We start from the raw sequence: 21,812 nt of genomic DNA, 5'->3' as shown, positions 1-21,812 counted from the left end.
GCATTTACGTTGTAGATGTCTATGGGCTCCAGCAACTATTTAAAACCAGGTGGGCTGTGAACTCGTCCACCCATCCAAGCAATTATTGCATTAATATTACAAAAAGTTAAGTTTTTTTATTTTTAGACAGTTCGCCAGTTTTAATTGTTGTGATGGTTGTAGAAACTACAACTTATTTTATACAAACAAATAGATTTACTACGAAACAATTCATCAAATTTAGTTTAATATTCAAAACAAATATTTTTGTGAATTTTACAAGACTCCCAAGTAATTTTATTATTATTTTACATTCATTACTTTTAACTAATATAAACAAACATTATCATTACCAGACTGATAATAGATGGCCCCAACAATATAATTTTCTCAATAATTACAATATTTATTCAAAACATTAATGTTAATTGTAACAGATTTTATTTTTAATATTTATGGTTATCAATATTTGTGTATTTTGACAGTAATTTGTCTTTTTAAACAGTAAATTAAACATTAATCATCTTCTGAATATTCTCACATCAATACAGTGTCTACTAAAAATTAATAATGGTAAAATAACAATTTCAGCTTACTTATCGTGTCATTAGTATACATATGGACTTATTGTTGTCTGAAATAAAATAAATCATTCATTCATTAAATATTAACATAGAATAAATTGAACGGTATGACGGTAAGCGTCCTTATATATTATTAGCGTATTATATAAACTTTAGCAATATTTAATGACAATAAAAAAAAAAAAGGGTGCGTGTACTTATGTACGCGCGTAAGAAGTTATACTTTATTTTTATTAAATTTTTTTTTTTTTTTTTTTAATATTAAATAATTAATAATAAATATTTAACGTTAATAATTTAATAATATTTAGTATGAATTATATTAAATAATAATTTTGTCATTTATATTACTAAATAATACATACGGATAGTTAACCTCAATTGTATTGGAGCACTTAGGAAGGTTGATGAGCACAGTTTTTTCACAAATATTTTATAATATTAATTAGTATTGATTTAAATATTCAATTTAAATCACTTCTGATTATAATTCAGACGCACATATAAAATTCGCACATGTATATTGAAAACAAAATGAAAACACGTGTTTTATATGTAGAAACTCAAAGCATGTGGATAATTATTATAAATATAAATACACAGTGAAAAGAGGCGGCGTGCGTGCCAACATGCGCCACTAACAGAGGTTCCATTTCTGTTTTATTGGTAGCATTTTTTCTTTGGTGGGCAACTTCATTTCTGTTAATTTTGTGTCACGGTGCGCGCGCATCGTAAAATTTCACTCTCATCAATTTTTCATAACGCGCCTAAAGAAGTATAACTTCAAAACCGAGATTAAATCTTAAAAGTAGTCTGTAGTCTTAATATATCGACGACCTCCAAAAACCGAAGAAAATACTAGAACATTTTGATTTCACATGGCTTTGTGTCTGATAAATTCACCACAAATTAAGACAATCCTAAGACCTCTGCATTCCAGGAAATGAAACGTTTTCATTTTCACCGTAATAAATTAGTCTCTTTGAAAACAAATTTCACAGCCGAAGCTAAAAATGCACTAAGCACGCGACCCTTGTTTGCATAGTCGAGGTGAATTGCATTAAAACCGTGTTACGAATACCCACGAGGCCGCTTTGAAATTTAGATGAAAAAACGCTGTTGTGCACGCTACTACTTCTAAATACTCATGTGTCCCTGGTACTTTTTTGTGTATATCTGCATTACGTATGTTAATTTTGTGTAAGATAAGACTGGTTTTGTTATTTAATATGCCTGGTAGGACGTCTTGTGAGTCCGCACGGGTAGGTACCACCACCCTGCCCAGTTCTACCGCGAAACAGTAATGCGTTTCGGTTTGAAGGGCAGGGCAACCGTTGTACTGTTAAAAAGTGAGACCTTAGTACTTTTGTTTCAAGGTGGTGGTGGCATTTACGTTTTAGATGTCTATGGGCTCCGATAACCACATAACCCCAGATGGGCCATGAACTCGTCCTCCCATATAAGCAGCACGTAATTATTTTCATGGTAAGAGGTCATCCTAATAGATAATATAGCAAACAGTAGGAAAAGTAGTTGGAACATTATAATGTGCAGATGAAAATGAGTGTAACATTGAATTTAAATAAAAACCGAAGCTAGTAAAAAAGTATTCAAAATTCTACAAAAAGTATGGCTCTGTTCTTGGGGCGTTGGAAAATACTTTGAATTAACTGGAAACTTATAGCCATAAAGCTGTTCTTCGATTTCTGGATTTATCTCAATGCGTTTACAAACAAATATAAACTTGAAAATTAGAATTTATAATGGTTCAAGATAAACCAAAATATCTTAGGATTCTCGAGAGATCAATTTGTACGTTGTACCGCGAATTACTTCCTAATACACTTGTTGTCCTGGTAAGTTGACCTCTACTATTGTATTTTTGATTGCACTGGAGGAGCTCACGGCCCACTCAGTGTTAAGTGGTAGCGCAGCACACAGATATGTCAATGCCGGCCCCCACCTTGAGACACGAGGTCTAAGTCCCAATTGTGTCAAGGCTTCGGTCTGTTCATCTAATTTTGTTACATTATAACAACCATATTGAAAGAAGTTCTGAAATCATGACGTGTCTAAATTTAGATTCAATGTTTACGCTGCAAAAATATGTGCATAGCACGCCTATACCCATTGCATTTCACATTAAAACCTACACCAGCATCTGAGAATACTAAGCAGTTGCTCCGTAGCGAGTCTAAGCCTTCATGAAATGTATAAATTTGAATACACAATCCTAGGTTCAATGCACTCGAAATGAGATTTTATAACATCAAATGGATTAATGGATTTACTTGTATGTGTGGTTTTGATTTTTTTGCATTTGACGAGGTTGGATGTGGTAAAAGTCGATATGGAGGAGAACAACCTCACCCACAAGGATGCCGAAGTCCGGGCAAAGTGGAGGAGTTTAAGTAGGAAGGGAAAACGCTAGGAAGAAGAAGAAGAGGGTGAAACATTTTTGTGTTCTAGCACATTCGTGAAGCTACCTAAAGTAGGTATTTAAATAAATAAAAATGTATTTTTTATACATATTAGCGTAATGTATGCGAGTATAATAAATTCGATAAATAATGATTTTATCTTTTTATTTTTATTGCTTAGATGGGTGGACGAGCTCACAGCCCACCTGGTGATAAGTGGTTACTGGAGCCCATAGACATCTACAACGTTAATGCGCCACCCACCTTGAGATATAAGTTCTAAGGTCCCAAGTATAGTTACAACGGCTGCCCCACCCTTCAAACCGAAACGCATTGCTGCTTCACAGCAGAAATAGGCGCGGTGGTGGTACCTCCCCGTGCGGACTCACAAAAGGTCCTACCACCAGTAAGAATCTATCTGAACAATAATTACTGGTATAAGGCGTACTTTATAATAATATGTATAGGCCCACGCGGGTAAATAATCTATAAGACTATATTCTTTTAATTTCGAGAATTACAGAACTAAAATATGTTCCTGACTGGTCATAATTATCCAAGTATTGTTCGTGAAAGATGATCATATTGAACTTTTTTGACGTCTATATCGGATATTGTATTTTATGAAGTGACGTGACATCAGTGCCGGCTATTATGGGATCTCAACACACTGAGTATCGATCTACCTATTATTTATTCAGCACCCACCCTTAGCATAGAATATCTATTCTAGGACATTACTTTGTGAAATGAATTGACATTTTTTCAGTATAAATTTACATCATTTTTATTATAATAACACCAATGTTTTTTCTCAAGCTCCAATGCGGAATTATGGCTACAAGTCCAATTAGATCTATTTGTAGTGTTTTTATTGCACTAAAAGGGGGAATAAGCTCACACCCTATTTGGTATTAAGTGGTTACCGAAGGTGAATTTCGCTACCCCCACTATAAAAGACGAATTTGAAGTCTCAATTTTATTATATAACTCTGATCCAAGATTCAAATCGGCGTCGTCTAAAAATAGGCAAGGTACCTACATATGCTAGCTCACAATACACTGTAGCAATAGTATTACAATAAAATCAATTTAAATTTTCATTACACTTCATTTTCTTTGAGAATTTGGTATTCGAACCGCTATCTAGTTGCATTACTCTATAATATATAGTTCACCGGACGTCTTGCCCAAAAGACCACCGACTTTACTAACGTGTTATTGAAATTGAAAAGTTATCGGTTGGTTCCATCATTATGACGGCTGTGGGCAATATTTACGTATTTACTTTTCCTGCCTGTTTTCGAAAAGAAAACAAGTTTATACTCGGCTTGGGATCCAAGGTAACATAAATAAATGATTAATTCATGGAATAAAATGTTTTACTTCCAATATTTACTTTACTTTTGATCCTCTGAATTAATTCCACCGTATTTGATTGACAACTGTTAGAAATTTCACGATTTTCTGTTTTGAGAGATCAAATAAAACCTAAGTTCATTTTAATGTAGCATAAGAACAGTTAACACGTTGGACCCCTCACAAGAAACCATGTCTGCATTTAACATCTCTCGGGAAATAATAAGTAATCACTGTTTCCGTAAATTATTGATTATTTTCGAGCTATTTCTTGACTATGTTTGCGAAAAAACAGACTTTTGGACGATCCTGTTATCTTGATGCGGTCCTAGGGATAAGTATGCTGTAGCCACACGATGTCCGTCATGGAGTTCAATGTGTTAATTTCATTATTAAAGATTATAATAATTAATTTGTTTGAGATGATAGATAGTATCATCTCGTTTTCACCAGCATTTTTGCAACGTCCGGCTTTGGAATGAGCTATCCTCCACGGTGTTTCCCGAGCATCATGACATGTCCTTCTTCAAACGAGGCTTGTGGAGAGTACTTAACGGTAGAAAGCGGCTTGGCTCTGCCCTTGGCATTGCTGAAGCCCATGGGCGACGGTAACCACTCACCATCAGGTGGGCCGTATGCTCGTCTTGCACAAGGGCAATAAAAAATTATAATATTAATTATATAATTAACATTTTCTTCACAGAGAAAGTGTGAAAGTAGCCCCGGTAATCTACAAACTAAAGAGCGGACGGTTGGCGTGGTATGGACATGTGATGCGTAGAGAGAAGATGCATGTGACTGGGAGATGTATGGAAATGGTAGTACAAGGAAGAGGGGGAAGAGGTCGACCGAAGAAGACATGGATGGAGTGTGTGAATGACGATATAAGAGAGAGAGGAAGTAAGTGTTGAGATGACGGCTGATAGAAGAGAATGCAAGAGAAACATTAGCTGTGCCAACCCCACCTAGGGGGTAAGGTGGAGAAAAAGAAGAGAAATAATTAGCATTTTTGTAGTGAAACTAACAGAAATATTCCTTCTGAATACAGACTCGTATACCGGGCGCATATAAGCTGAAAGAGTCAACGCGCAATTTCAAAATGTCCTTCTTCAAACAAGGCGTTCTTTACTACCTGGAGCCACTGCGGTCATCCACAGTGCGTTTCCAGAGAACTTTTTTGCCACGTACCATCCGGCTATGGAATGAGCTCCCCTCCACGGTGTTTCCCGAGCGCTATGACATGTCCTCCTTCAAACGAGGCTTGCGGAGAGTGTTAAGCGGTAGGCAGCGGCTTGGCTCTGCCCCTGGCATTGCTGAAGTCCATGGGCGACGGTAACCACTAACCATCAGGTGGGCCGTATGCCCGTCTGCCTACAAAGGCAATAAAAAAAAAAGGCCTGTGGAGAGTAATTAACGGTAGGCAGCGGCTTGCCTCTGCCCTTGGCATTGCTGAAGCCCATGGGCGACGGTAACCACTCACCATGAGGTGGGCCGTATGCTCGTCTTGTACAAAAAGGGCAATAAAAAATAATAATATTAATTAAATAATTAACATTTTTTTGTAGTGAAACTAACAGAAACATTCCTTCTGAATACAAGCTCGTATACCAGGCGCACATAAACTGAAAGAGTCAACGCGCAATTTCCGTTTACGCAAATCGTTTTCGGTGCGCTGGAGAAAATTAAACGAAGCCAGCCCGTCAGTAGCTGGGGCCGCTATTACGGAGCTTCATCAAGCAATAGGGAGTATAAACGACTTTATTTCTACTAGTAAATTTTAGTCGTCTCGAAGTAATAACACAAATCCAACTTTCGAATTTGCTTCGAGTTTTTGTAATCTTTATGAATATTAAGACATCTCACAATAAAGATTAATTTTCACAAAAAAATAAATAAAGAGGATAAATTATATTTTTAATAAGATTGTGTTTGGGCGTTTTAAGGAAATTCGACGCTACGGCTTGGCAAGGTAGGGCGTTTTGTGAACCCACACGGGTAGGTACCACCAAAGTGCCTCTTTTTGCTGCCAAACAGTAATGCAATATTATTTGATATCTATGAGTAATTCATCGTGGCCAACAGATAAGACGTCCAGTACATTCGTGTTGAGCGATGCACCGGTGTTCGAATCTCAGGCGGGTACCAATTTTTCTAATAAAATACGTACTCAACAAACGTTCACTATTGATTTCCACGGTGAAGGAATAACATCGTGTAATAAAAATGAAACCCGAAAAATTATAATTTGCGTAATAATTACTGGTGGTAGGATCTCTTGTAAGTCCGCGCGGGTGGGTACCACCACCCTGCCTATTTCTGCCGTGAAGCAGTAATGCGTTTCGGTTTGAAGGGTGGGGCAGCCGTTGTAACTATACTTGAGACCTTAGAACTTATATCTCGAGGTGGGTGGCGCATTTACGCCATAAATGTCTATGGGCTCCAGTAACCACTTAAAACCAGGTGGGCTGCGAGCTCGTCGAACCATCTAGCAATAAAAAAAAAAAAATTGCTTCTATGAGTGCCGCTGACTACTCAGCATCAGATGGGCCGCATACTTACGATGCCAATAACAAATTTACCAGTGTCACCATCTAAGAACGACGAACATGCAGACTACCAGGTCATAAATCACCAAACAAGATTCTAACTTAAACTGTTATGGCAAAACAAAAATATCAAATTTGATTTCATTCCATCATAACGTACCACCACCCACTACTGCCTAGTCAATCCAAACCTTCACTCTGTAACATGTTATAGCTTTGAAACTTTTTAAATAACGATCTTCAAGTTGCCCGGAGTTGAATTACGGGACTGAAATGTACCAGAGGTCGAAACAAGTCTATACTATGTTCAAGCCGCGATTCGACTCGTGTTATTTTTATAAATTAAATGCACATTATATTTAACTAGCGACCCGCCCTCGCTTCGCTTCGGAAACTGTAATTTATTATTGATTTCTCCACTCTTTAATGGATGTTATTATACATACATATAAACCTTCCTCTTCAATCACTTTTATCTATTAAAAAAACCGCATCAAAAACCGTTGCGTAGTTTAAAAGATTTGAGCATACATAGGGACAGACAGATATAGGGACAGAGAAAGCGACTTTGTTTTATACTATGCAGTGATATGTAAAGAAAAACCTTTTTTTATGTAATTTTTTTATATAAACATTTTTTTTTAGTATTTTTCTTAGATAGATTGACAGAACTCTTTGTCATTGAGAAAAATGACCAGTTCAGTTTTATTTAATTCAAGAATACTATAAAAAGAATTTGTGGAAAATAATGGCGTTAAATTTTGTTTTCTTAATATTGTACAGAAAACGTAATTAAGTATTTTATTATTGTTTAACCACTTTTAGAATATTCCATGTCATTATATATAACACTAATATATACAATACTTCACGGCTCAATGTTTTAGGTAATCACTTAACACCAGGTCTGAAAGCGAGCTCATTCACCCAATGACCAACAAAAATAATAATAACAATGTTATACAATACTAATATCTTGCCTTAAAATTTATTTCTATACCCAAGAAAATCTTGATAGCAAAGGGCCAACATTTGTAAATCAGTGTTGCCCTTACAAGAAATCTTTATTTCCTTTTCACGAGGCCGTAACCCCCGAATGACTGACAGTGGTTTAGTGTTGCCATATAAAATATATTTTATGAGTGACTTGGGTAGACAAGCGGTCTTAAATCTATTTCTGTGGTGCCTTCATAATTTTCTTAAGATACGTTTGCCTAAATAAAATAATTGTTTCAGTGGTATTTTTAACATCTTTTTCGTGTTATAGGGACAGTATACACATAAGAGTCGAAAAACCGACATTATTAAGGAGGTCATAAGAGGATCCCTTGAATTTTTTGGGTCTAAAATCCACTGCTTTTCGTTTTTCTTATTATAGACGTTGAAGTGAAGAACACATTTGCTAGTGCTTACTCAATGATCTGAAATTGTAATCAATCGTATCACTGGATCAGGCATCGATACTTCACGACTCTATTTTATACTAGCTGTACTTGCCCGCTTCGCTGGGCATTTAAAATTAATATTATTATTTATTATCATTATTATTAGGGAGTCCAACACTCATATAAATATTAGCCTATCCATTAAGTAAATGTATTTTCTACAGGAATACCAAGTTTCAAATCAATCAGATGCATGGTTTGGTAGTTATAACGGAACATCCGTAAAAACCACTGTAGGTTTATATATTAGAGTATAGATTTTTATATATTAAAGTATAGATTAGATATAGATTATGACATTGTCAATTGTTTTGACATGACATCACAATGCGTTGTCTTGCAAAAAATATGTCAGCGCCAATGCTCCTATACCGTTTTTTTTTTTTTGTATTTTATGACCTGGTAACGAAGACCTTTATCAGGTCATGTCTTATTTTAATTTATATTTTTAATTTTATGAAAAATTATATAATGGAATGAAGTGAAATGAAATGAAGATGATTAATTTGAGACAATAATCAACTAGGATGAAATTAAATATAGTGAGATGAGATGATATGGGATGAAATATAATCTCAGTAAAATGGTGGTCATTTACTGAATTTTTTTCAGTGGACTTTTTGGAGGATTCTGAGAAGTTACGTCCAGCGGCTTTGTTGCATTTCCCACATTTGTGAACTTTCACAGATATTAAACAGTTAATAAACCATCGTTATTACACATTTAAACCTGAAGAAACACTAAATAGACAAAATAAAACAAATCACACAACTTTACTACTCGCATTCCCGCCAAAAAGTCCCCTCCTATACCGTTACTAAACAAAAAAATGTAGCTTAGCTCTATCGGATTTGTCTATATAGAGATTGTCAAAAAATCTTTCATGATACTTTAACAGATTTTGAATGTATTTTATACGAAACTTCCTTAAATTTTCCTTTCAATGGAAATAATATCATTTTTCTCCTACCTACGCCGAATGTTCGGTTTTCGTCCCGCTGTACAGGGAAGAAATTGAAACTTTTTCTCCCTGGGTACTGTACAAGTGCGCATGCGTGTTAGTGTCTACGTCTGCACTCACTATTGTGCTCGGGTAATTTGCAATATTGTGTTTAGTGTAAAAGTGAAATAAACAAAATGCAATAAAATTTAATAGTGAAGTATTAAACAAAGATGAGTTCATCAGACAGTTCTTATTCAATTAGTAGTAGTTTATTTAAAAATAAAAAAACAGTTAATTTTTTTTTTTTAGGATTCCTGGGGGCTCCCCGCCCATACGTCCGGTCAGCAATCTGGCAAGCCTGGCAATTATACACGCAGGAGGAAATGTCCAACTTTTCTCCCTTGGTGCACAATGTACAATTTTTTTATGACATAAGATTTTTGATCGACTTTAATCTTTAGTAATTTATTGGTTAATGAAAATCATAAACTAATTGGAGTCGACAAACAAATCAGCTCCAAAATCGTCTTTCTCCATTACGTTCAGCGGCCACGAAACAATCAAGCGGCCGTGGCCTTACTGACAAGACGTCCGGTGTGTTCCTACTGAGTAATGGGACTATGACAAGTCTCAAGTATCTATTGTTCCCCCAGTAATCGAAATTCGACTATAATTAATTGAAATTATAAGTTTGAACATTATTAAGGTTCTATTGTCAAAGACATTATACTTCTATAATCACAGATTTGGTCAACACTACACGATAAACAAATAATATTAAAGACAAACAGTAATTTAATCTATTCTCAATATCACCACAGACTTCAAACATTAACAAAAGTTTGACAATAAACAAAGAGTATAATATATATACATAAAATATATGTGTTGTGTCAAATACATGGTAGTGTGTGTAATGTTTTTATTTATTGATTTAATATATTTTTTAAGCATAATTAAAATTAACATTATGCACTCCTTCTCTATATATTCTACCTATATAAGTTTGGAAAATTTCACATTCTTCCGTCCGCGTCTAATTTTCGTAAAAAGGGGTACCTACAAAGTTTTTGACTTACGTATTAATATATATATAAGTATATATTATTATGTCCTCTGCTCTCGCTACAGTCGAAATAGGACACGAATTTTAAAATAATTCCGCATGTCTCTAAAAATAAGTGTCATGTCGGTAACATCTATCAAAACGTGACGTATCTACGTGACATCTGTAGCGTACGTGTTAGATTTACTTAATCTAGATAGTGTATAGAGCAGGGTCGGGAGTGTTTTAAGGATTGCAGAATGCTTACGACACATTGCCGCAATCTGCAGGAGGTTCTGTGCAATGCACTTTGTACCAAAGAAAATAAGGTTCATTTTGGAACGGAGCAGTAACTCGACATGAAGACACACCAAGGAGTTTCTTCGTGAAACTTTTACAGGTGAAACCAGAAAGTTTTATTGAAATCAGCCCAGACACTCATTACTATTTTCTAAGTGCAAGATGGAGAGACTACTGGACTTACTGGTGGTAGGACCTCTTGTGAGTCCGCGCGGGTAGGTACCACCACCCTGCCTATTTCTGCCGTGAAGCAGTAATGCGTTTCGGTTTGAAGGGTGGGACACCCGTTGTAACTATACTTGAGACCTTAGAACTTATATCTCAAGATGGGTGGCGCATTTACATTGTGGATGTCTATGGGCTCCAGTAGCCACTTAACACCAGGTGGGCTGTGAGACCGTCCACACATCTAGGCAATAAAAAAAAAGTAAAAAAAAAATAATTAAAATTAATTTTTTTGTATCTACTATTGCTACAGTGTAGTGTGAGCTAGCATATGTAGGTACCTTTCCTATTTTTTTTAGACGACGCCGATTTTAATCGTCGATCACAGTTATACAATAAAATTGAGATTTCAAATTCGTCTTTTATAGTGGGTAGCGAAATTCGAGATCGTGGACCCGTCTAAGAAAAAAAAAATGTAATGCTGACAGACAAGAGGAAGAAGAAATGTTACTGACGATGATGTCCACGACAGAGTGAAGTGGAGGAGAAAAATAAGGAAAGCTGACCCTACCACCAATTGGGATGAATATCTAGGAAGAGAGGGACAGAGGGAGCTCTCTCGAAGATAATGGGGGGCAGCGTCAGATAAAAAAATCTCCAAGGACAATGAATCAGGCAATTGTAGCGCCTAAAAATGAGGGGAAGGTATGAATACGCTTCGCGGAACTCTGATATATTGGTGTGAACTTTTATTCATTTATTAAACGATGCTCGAGTCTATTGAAGCATTTTTCAACTCCATCCCATAGGTTCAGAGAACTAACATATGCGAGACGAGAAAAAGTATACCAGAATGATAAATTAACGTGTGCTTCAGAAACGCTGCAAATTCAGATCAACACCTCATAGCATAGAAGTCAATGTAATAGGCAACGAGATGATTTTTGTAATTGTATAGTTATTTTAGATGAACGGGTTCTCAAGGCTCACGTGTTGTACGTCGCTACCCATCTGAGACGTGAGGTCGGAGTCTCAACGGCTTTCCCGGATTACAAACCGAAACACATGATTGCGCTAGAATTAGGTCTTACCACCAATAATGCCAACCGGTATGCAACGGCTTGGCTCAGCCCCTGACATTGCTGATGTCCATGAGCGACAGTAACCACTTACCATCAGGTGGGCCGGATGCTCGTCAGCCTACAAGGGCAATAAAAAAACCCAAATTTTTGAATGAAACAATACGTGGATAATCCAAAAATTTAAATTTAATTTCGTCGGTGATAATCATGTCATGCCTGAAAACACTAGGTCGTATTACAAGGAATTTGGAATGTCCACATTTGACTGTCTGAACAAATTGCTGCTCATAAAATGCGCGTGTATTTTCAATCACCATCCTATATTTACAGGAAACATAAATTAGGCTGTCGCCGATATCAGCCATTGTCCTTTCTCGGTAAAAATCGATAAACGGATGGACATTTCTATATTGTTACCAGTTCGGTGTATGCCACTAGGAAGGCTCTAGATTATTTTCTCATTTTTACACAACAAAATGGATACAGTTTTAAAAGTTTTTTATTATAATTAAAAGTAATTTTACGGTTTCGTCTAGTTTAATTCTTATATTCGAGTTTTATGTAGTTTTGATCGTGTTAAGGCCATTCAAAATCGAACTATTTATTTTATTTTATTGCATGGATTAACGAGCTCACAGCCTACCTGGTGTTAAGTGGTTACTGGAGCCCATAGACATCTACAACGTAAATGCGCCACCCACCTTGAGATATAAGTTCTAAGGTCTCAAGTATAGTTACAACGGCTGCCCTACCCTTCAGACCGAAACGCATTACTGCTTCACGGCAGAAATAGGCAGGGCGGTGGTACCTACCCGCGCGTACTTATAAGAGGTCCTACCACCAGTAATTACGCAAATTATAATAGAATAAGTATTAGAATTAAGAATTAGAAGTAAGAACTAGAATAAGTATATATCAGATGAACCTGCATGTATTTAGCGGATAATTTAAATTTTCACACATTTCAAGAATCGATCACAAAATTGTTTTAAGTCTTAACGCTAGAAGGTTATTTGTCATTGTGAAAGAGCAATCAGGTGATACACGCTGGCTCTGATCCAGCGGCTTAGACCAAGGGTACGAGTCTGCAGCAGCGCCTAAGTGGGCTTTGGATAGCCTGCCGACTTTGAAGTCCAATCGGTTCGGAGGGTTTGGTGTCTAGTCAGATCCGAGAATCTTGTTTTTCGCCTGAATAAAAGAAAAGAATGAACCAAATGACTCCATGACAGAGTCATCTCTAGCACTCACGAAGCAGCGGCTTGGCTCTGCCCCTGGCATTGCTGAAGTACATGGGCGACGGTAACCACTCATCACCAGGTGGGCCGTATGCTCGTCTGCCTAAAAGGGCAATAAAAAAAAACGTGTTTCATTACTTCTGAATTATAACACAGACGAAATCGTGTGTCTAGACATCAAATATTAATTAATTTTAATTCGTGAGCCACAAATTATTTACAAGCGAAATCGGTAACATCAAATGGATCAGTCTACTGAAGATAAAGTATCGCCTTCGATTCGTAAACCAATTTTGAAACACCAAAATCGAACAATCTCAAAATTATTTATACTAGAGGTCCCGCATTAGTCAAAATTCGACTATAATTAATTGGGATTGTAAGTTTGTACACTATTATGATTGTATTTTATACTTCTATAATCACAAATTTCGCCAAGACTACACTATAAAAAATATTAACAAAGACAAACAATATTTAATCTATTCTCAATTTGACCACAGACATCAAGAACAAAAGTTTGACAATAAATAGTATGCATGCGTGTGTGCGTCAAATACATGGTATGTAGTGTGTGTGAAGTTTTCTTTATTGATTTAATGTATCTTTTATGCATTATTTTATAAAAATATTAGCACCGTTGCTATCAGGGTCATCCGTGGATATCGCACCGTCTCCTTCGAGGCGGCGTGTGTGTTGGCGGGGACGCCGCCATGGGAGCTGGAGGCGGAGTCGCTCGCTGCCGACTATCGGTGGCGCAGCGAGCTTCGTGCTCTGGGCGTGGTGCGTCCCTCCAAAAGTGAGCTGCGGGCGCGGAAGGCCCATTCTCGGCGGTCCGTGCTCGAATCGTGGTCGAGGCGGTTGGCCAACCCCACGTGGGGTCTACGGACCGTTGAGGCGGTTTACCCAGTCTTTGATGACTGGGTGAATCGTGGCCGAGGACGCCTCACCTTCCGTCTGGTGCAGGTGCTGACTGGGCACGGATGCTTCGGAAAGTATCTGCATCGGATAGGAGCTGAGCCGACGACGAGGTGCCACCATTGTGGACACGACCTGGACACGGCGGAGCATACGCTCGCTGTCTGCCCCGCTTGGGAGGTGCAGCGCCGTGTCCTGGTCGCAAAGATAGGACCGGACTTGTCGCTGCCTGGCGTCGTGGCGTCGATGCTTGGCGGTGACGAGTCCTGGAAGGCTATGCTCGACTTCTGCGAGTGCACCATCTCGCAGAAGGAGGCGGCGGGGCGAGTGAGGCAAAGCTCTCCTCACTACGCAGAAACCCGCCGCCGCCGAGCAGGGGGTCGGGACCGGGGTCTCGTCCGTAACCCGGCCCCCTAAGAGCTTCGGGCTCCACCCGCTTTGTGCGGGGAGGAGCTTAGGCGTGGGGCGGCGTGGTAGGTCGCGTTCCCCCGACCGCTCCGGGGGAAGGTGTAGCGCGGCGCTATCAATCGGGCTCTTGGCCCGTCGACCGAGGGAACCGGCGGTCATGTTGCTGGCGGCCGCCGGTCCGGCGTCTAGGGGACGGCGGGATGGATGTAATGTGCTCTGCGTAAAACCTGTCCCGCCGTCTCAATAACTCCGACTGGGTTCCCACCCGGTCCGGGGTAGGGCGCCGGCTGTGAGCGGCAGGAGTTTTTAGTGAGGTTCGACTCCCACATACCCCACCTGCCGTGCGGGTGGGGATCCGGCGATTTTCTCCTGTGGAAAAAAAAAAAAAAAAAGCATTGTGCACTTCTTCTCTATATTCTCTATAAGTGTGGAAAATTTCATACTCCTCCGTCCGCGCAATTTTCGTAAAAAGAGATACAAAGTTTTTGCTTCACGTATTAATATATAGATTTCATCAAAGCAGAAAAGACAAAGAGCTTCCTTCAAAGTCATGAGAGCCTAGTACTTTTCAACACGAACCCGAATAAATTTAATAACAGAGTTTCCCTGAAAGATCCGTTTTCATCTAATAAACATCCTGCCTCTTTGTTCGGAAGCAGGATGTCACTTCCTCCTCCTACACTACGCTGCTTGAAGATGTTCTACAAAATAAATTTTCCGCAATAGATGTAATCACAAAAGAAAAACATGCTATTTAAATTCAGCCAAAATATCCCTAATTTCCACGTAATATGTAATGATTGATCGTTCCTTTCTTTTTTACTTAGATGAGTGGACGAGCTCACACCCTACCTGATCTTACGGGATTCATAGACATTAACATAGAGACCTCTGAACTGATTTCCTAGCCAACTTCGTTTAGTTTTTCACTAATTCCAGTGGCGGATTTGCCCCAAGCCATCATCCGCCCCTTTCTCGGCATCCACCATATAGACTACATAATGAAATTACATTATTGCCAACTTTCATCTAAATAGTTTTAGAAATTTAGGAAAAAAAATTGTTTTATGCGGTATAGATTGCACCATGCAGTGCCGCCCGCCATACGTTAATATAATAAGTTTTTTGACACGATTGGGGCCGCCCCTAAATCTGGCCAGCCTAGGCCTGGGCCTACCGGGCCTTAGGGTAGATCCGCCACTAACTAATTCTTTCTTCCACATTGGTCTCTTCAAGAAAATCAAGAACAATGTAATTAGTTTTTCTTCCTTTAAGTATAAATAACATTTTAAAGAAATATTAATAGGAAAATCATCCGAAGAATAAACAAGAAAACACAAAAAGATCGCATCATTATAATTTGGACATGACAGCGACGAGACAGTCAGGCATTCGACTATAATAATGTTTCCTCGATTTGAAAAATCAGTAATTGAATATTAAAATATTGTTACGAAAAAACATTTCATAATCGACAAAGCATTTCTGCTCAGCACACACAAACAACGGCAAACCGCATCAGCCGCGCAAGTCTGTGGCTAGCTTTCAAAGTCTTTGGGGAAAAGTTTGAAATGTTCTGAATTCAGCTTGGGCCACGAAAGCGAGCGACATCGATAAGCTGTCGCTTTTTTCATTTATTTTTTATTTTTTGATTGCTTAGGTAAGTGGACGAGCTCACGGTCCACTTGGTGTTAAGTAGTTACCGGAGCCCATAGACATCTACAACCTAAATGCCGCAACCCACCTTGGGATATTAGTTCTAAGGTCTCAGTATAGTTACAACGGCTGCCCCACCCTTCAAACCGAAACGCATTAGTGCTTCACGGCAGAAATAAGCAGGGTGGTGGTACCCACCCGCGCGGACTCACAAGAGGTCCTACCACCAGTGAAAATATCAAATATTATTTAAAGAAATACACGTCGTAGCTCTGGAAGCCCCTACATCGGTGCATCCAAGAGTCGCAACGTGCAATACAAGACAATTTATGACCAAAACCATTTTCCTCGTTTTTCGTGGACCAAAAACTAAAGCATCAGACTCATTATCTAATTACACGGAGAGTCGGTCTCTCCCACTGCGGGCTATACATATTTATATCTCCAATGAGAACACATCGAAACTGTGCAGATTGAGGAAGGGTGGGAATAAATGTTAGTACCCTCTTTTTCAGGACAACGGCTTAAAGGAACGAGGGTAGTTTATTTTAAAAATATTTTCTAAAAAATGTCTATACGACTGTCAAAATTGCATTAAACACAAAAAAAGTATTAAATTATCTATATTATATCAATACATGAAGCAAAAACTCTGTATCCCTTTTTACGAAAATTGCGCGGACGGAGGAGTATGAAATTTTCCACACTTATAGAGAATATAGAGAAGAAGTGCACAATGATAATATTTTTTTTAAAATAATGCATAAAAGATACATTAAATCAATAAAGAAAACATTACACACACTACATACCATGTGTTTGACGCACACACGCATGCATACTATTTATTGTCAAACTTTTGTTCTTGACACTGAAGTACTTGACGTCTGTGGTCAAATTGAGAATAGATTAAATATTGTTTGTCTTTATTAATATTTTTTTATAGTGTAGCCTTGGCGAAATTTGTGATTATAGAAGTATAAAATATAATCATAATAGTGTACATACTTACAATTCCAATTATTTATAGTCGAATTTCGACTACTGCGGGACCTCTATTATTATAATAGCATCAAAGTTTTTTCTCAAGCTCCAATGCAGATTCATGGCTTCAAGTCCAATTAGATCTTTTTATAGTGTTTTTATTGCACTTAAAGGGGGAATAAGCTACTTATGCTACTAAACTAAAGCTACTAAAGCTGCTAATAAGCACCCTATCTAGTATTAAGTGGTTACTGAAGGTGAATTTCGCTACCCACTATAAAAGACGAATTTGAAATCTCAATTTTATTGTATAACTCTGATCCACGATTCAAATTGGTGTCATCTAAAAATAGGTAAGGTGGTGGTTGTACGTAAATGGGACCTCTAGTTTATGATGATTTTACAAGAAACGGAACGGAATCGATAGAACACGGTATGAATATTATGTTAGAGGTAAAAATTAAGCACTAAATTATTTATTATGATTTAATAAATAATGGAATGGGATTGATAGAACACGGAATGAATAAGTTAGAGGAACTCTGAAAGTGGCACCTGTGACAGAGATGTTAAGAAGCGCGCGTTTGGGATATTATGCACATTTTATGAGACGAAATGGCAATGAGGTTGTTAAGAGAGCTTTAACTATGAATGTGGAAGGCTTTAGAGGAAGATATACACCTAAGAAAAAATGAATGGATTGCGTGAAACACGATATGGGTAAGAAGGGAGTGAGCGGTGAAATGGTATATGATAGTAGAGTATGGAAAGAGAAAGCATTTTGCGGTAGGCAGCGGCTTGGATCTGCTCCTGGCATTGCTGAAGTCCATGGGCGACGGTAACCACTTACCATCGGGTGGGCCGTACGCTCGTCTGCCTACAAAGGCTATAAAAAAAGCATATTGCGCCGACCCCTGGTGACTGGAGAAGGGCAGAAGAATGACAATGCCAGTGACAATGATGATGATGATGATGAAAAATGTTTTTGTATCACTTTATTATTTACAACCAACGTTTCCCTATTTACTCATAGATTTTATGACTACTCAATAATCGATAAAGTGACGTTTGTAATTAGATAATGTAATTTACGTAACGTAAGTAATAAATGTAACCAACTAAAACCGCTGGCGTCGAGCCAGATACCCGGATGGCTATTTACACCTTTCTTATTTTATCACGTACGATTAATAATAAATAAATAAATGAATTGCTGTTCGTTAGTCTCGCTAAAACTCGAGAACGGCTGCACCGATTTGGCTAATTTTGGTCTTGAATTATTCGTGGAAGTCCAGAGATGGTTTAAAAAGTAGATAAATATGAAAATGCTCGGAATTATATAAAAAAATAATTTTGTTTTTCCTTTGATGTATGCCCCGTCGGACGGATTCTTTTTGTTTGTTTTAAGTGTATTTTATACAAAAGTTTAGGTCTTTTATTTATCGATTGAGGCACTGCGAAGTCTGCCGGGTCAGCTAGTTATTCTATAAATATTCTAAACCAAATTTACAAGGTCAATCTTCAGACATAATTATGAATGTGAAATTAGTACAAATTTCATATTAGTATAATTAGTATAAAGTTAGTAAGTTCGCGAAGAACTGAACAGAAACCAAAGATCGGATACTCTAAAGAAAGGGAATCCCAAATCACTGATGTGCAATATTTTATCCATGCATATTTTAATGTTTCTTCTTTCGCCTATAGTCTGATTGCGAGTAATTAGCGTGCACATTCGTGGCAGCTATGAAGAGAGTATAAGAGATAAATATGAAATATACCCTAACATAAATACTAAGAAAACTAATAAAAGCGTTTTAAAAAAATATTCTTTTGTAGCAAAGATTCAGCAATGTCACTCTCCGTGGAAATACTTCTCATTTCAGATAGGTATATTCATAATTTAAAACAAATTATGTGGAAACTAGGATGAGTCTTCTAAACATTAACAAAAAAATTCAACTCTGGAATAACAAATTAGAACCGTTCAGATCGTTTAAAAATTTGCAAATTCACCAAAATATTTCTTTCGTTGAGAGAAGATAATAGATGAAGCTTCGCATTGAAAGCTCCAAACACTTTTTGCATAACAGCTTAAAGCGTGAATAGCCAAGAGCGAAATTCTTGTTGGATTTGATAATCACTTGGCTCAATAGCGGCATGATATTTTCAAAAATATAATCAGCGCCGTGCTTTTTAATAACGTATTTGCTAAAAAATTTTAGCAGATACATCATCTGCTCATTTTTTACTGGTGGTAGGACCTCTTGTCAGTCCGCACGGGTAGGTACCGCCACCCTGCCTATTTCTGCCGTGAAGCAGTAATGCGTTTCGGTTTCAAGGGCGGGCCAGCCGTTGTAATGCTAAAAATGAGACCTTCCAACTCATGCCTCAAGGCTCCGGTAACCACTTAACCAGGTGGGCCGTGAGGTCGTCCATCCGTATAAGCAATAAAAATAAATAAATGTGTTAGTAGTTGGTGAGCCGTGAGCTGGTCCACCCATCTAAGCAATAAAAAAGGTTCATTTCTCAAAATAGGCTGGAGCGACTCGTATGTTATACCACGTGCTTAAATTGATATAAAGGAATGTGTGCAGTAAAGGTAATATTATTGAAGTGAAAACTTCTTTAGAATCGTTGTGATTACAAACCGGATGCAACGGAAAAAACGACAGGTAAGAGACTCAAATACAAAAATGTGTAGGATGAAGCCAGCAAAGAATGAGACAGAAATATACATACTATTTAATACAGCGCCATCTGTGAGATTTTTTAATACTAACGTGTGTATGAAAGCTCTTGTAGTGAATTTTAATTTAGGATTATACGTGAAATTAAAATATCAATTCACAGAGGGCGCTACCTTACAATTATTTACTAATGACAAAATTTTACATATACTTAAGACGTTTAGGATAATTGTATTTTAATTTTGGAAGGTTTCACTTCTACCACGTGTGAATTGCACACATGTATTTTTTTTTATATTCCATATTCCATACTGGATTTATCCAATCCAAATCTAGCTAAATCTTATAATTGTATCTCTTTCTGGTGTCGCTTTTTCGTTTTAATCAATTTTCAACTCACAGCATTACTAAAAAAAGGTTCAAACCCGGAAATCATTCGGTCACAATGACATAATTTTATTGACTAGTGGTCCCACGGTAGTCGAAATTCGACTATTATAATTAATTGAAATTATAGGTCTGTACATTATTATGATTCTATTGTCAAAGACTTATACTTCTATAAACTACACCTTAGACAAATATTAATAAAGACAAACAATATTTAAGCTTTTTTTTTTAATTTTATGATCTGGTGACAGACCTTTAGACCTTTAGACCTTTAGGTCATATCTTATTTGGAAAATGTTCATTAGTTTGGGGTCACTACACTTCACTTCACTAAATTTTGTCATTTATATTGTTTGAATTGTATTTTTTATGTAATTATAAATTGGTTTATAGGATATATTATTATTTAAGCTATTCTTAATTTGACCACAGACTATAAGCAAAAAGAAAAGTTTGACAATAAACAAATAGTATGCATGCGTGTGTGTGTCAAATACATGGTCGTGTGTGTAATGTTTTTTTATTGATTTAATGTATTTTTTATGCATAATTTAAAAAATTAATCACATTTTGCATTCCTTCTCTATATTCTCTATAAGTGTGGAAAATTTCATACTCCTCCGTCCACGCAATTGTCGTAAAAAGGGGTACAAAGTTTTTGCTTCACGTGTTGATATATATAGATTACCAAATGGACCATGCACATCCGAGCATCAGTTATGTTTCGACAGAATTTGATGGCTTTATTTGATATTGCGTTTTTAATTGTCAAGGCCGGATTCGTATCAAAGAATTTTTCGAATAATCAACAGAATAACTTTAGGTATGGAACGAAAGCGGGTTTCACTAGTTTAAGAAAAATTAGTTCTGACATTCGATTTAAAATATGTTTATGTATTTTATGCTTTTATCTCGCCTATTGGACTTATTTATTCTGTGTATTTAGATCAAAATAAAACAAATCATAACCTAAAATGGTTGCATAAATTATCTAGAACATTAGAAGCTTGAATTTTATTATGTTGAACTTCAAAAACGATGTCCATTCTTATAATGCTACTAAATTTGACCGCCTTAATCTATATTTTGGATATAAGATATATCTCTCTCTCTCTCAATTGAAATTTGTGTATATCAAAATTGTCTTCTGTTTAAGCCAGGAAGGAATGAAGCTTAATTTTTAATAATATGCGCGTCATAATATCATAATATAAGAGAAAACAAAATAGTCACCAGGCGCGTAGAATCCAGTACAATTCGTCTTTAACGAGACGCGATCCATTTGTCACTAATGTACTTTAGAATCTCTTTACACTTCATGTGACCCTGGTATTTCAATGTCATATTACTAAATTAAAATAAATCTTTTTTTTGCGTAAATTATTAATTACATGTTTTTTTTTTAGTAACAAACGAGTTACTTATAATTTAATTGGCTAATATAATCATACCTTTGCATCTCCCGCGTGGTGAGTGGTGAAGTGAACGTGTACTATCCTTCACAGCGAGGGGAGAACTGAGGACTGACGCCTGTTGGTTGTACGAGGGTGTATTTGAACTGTATAGAGCTGATGATATTGCGTATCACGGTGAAAAAAAACAGTACAGTAAAACGTAGGCAAAGAGAACGCTATAGATTTTAATGAATTTTATTTAAAATAAT

The 21,812-nt window shown here is 37.0% G+C and overlaps 1 protein-coding gene across 1 annotated transcript in view; it reads right to left on the bottom strand.

Annotated features, from left to right (window-relative positions):
• Positions 1-21,668, bottom strand: part of LOC114242468 (facilitated trehalose transporter Tret1) — a 38,819-nt gene extending 17,151 nt beyond the window's left edge. The window contains exon 1 of the mRNA XM_089735945.1: positions 21,601-21,668. Within this exon, the coding sequence (XP_089592071.1) occupies positions 21,601-21,608 (8 nt within the window). The 5' untranslated portion in view covers positions 21,609-21,668. The remainder of the gene's footprint in view (positions 1-21,600) is intronic.
• Positions 21,669-21,812: the final 144 nt, after the last annotated feature.

This window comes from Bombyx mandarina, chromosome 20 (genome assembly GCF_030267445.1).
Source record: "Bombyx mandarina strain Sakado chromosome 20, ASM3026744v2".
Taxonomy (NCBI): domain Eukaryota; kingdom Metazoa; phylum Arthropoda; class Insecta; order Lepidoptera; family Bombycidae; genus Bombyx; species Bombyx mandarina.
Note: the sequence above shows the minus strand (reverse complement) of the source record. Positions and strands in the feature narration are given on the sequence as shown.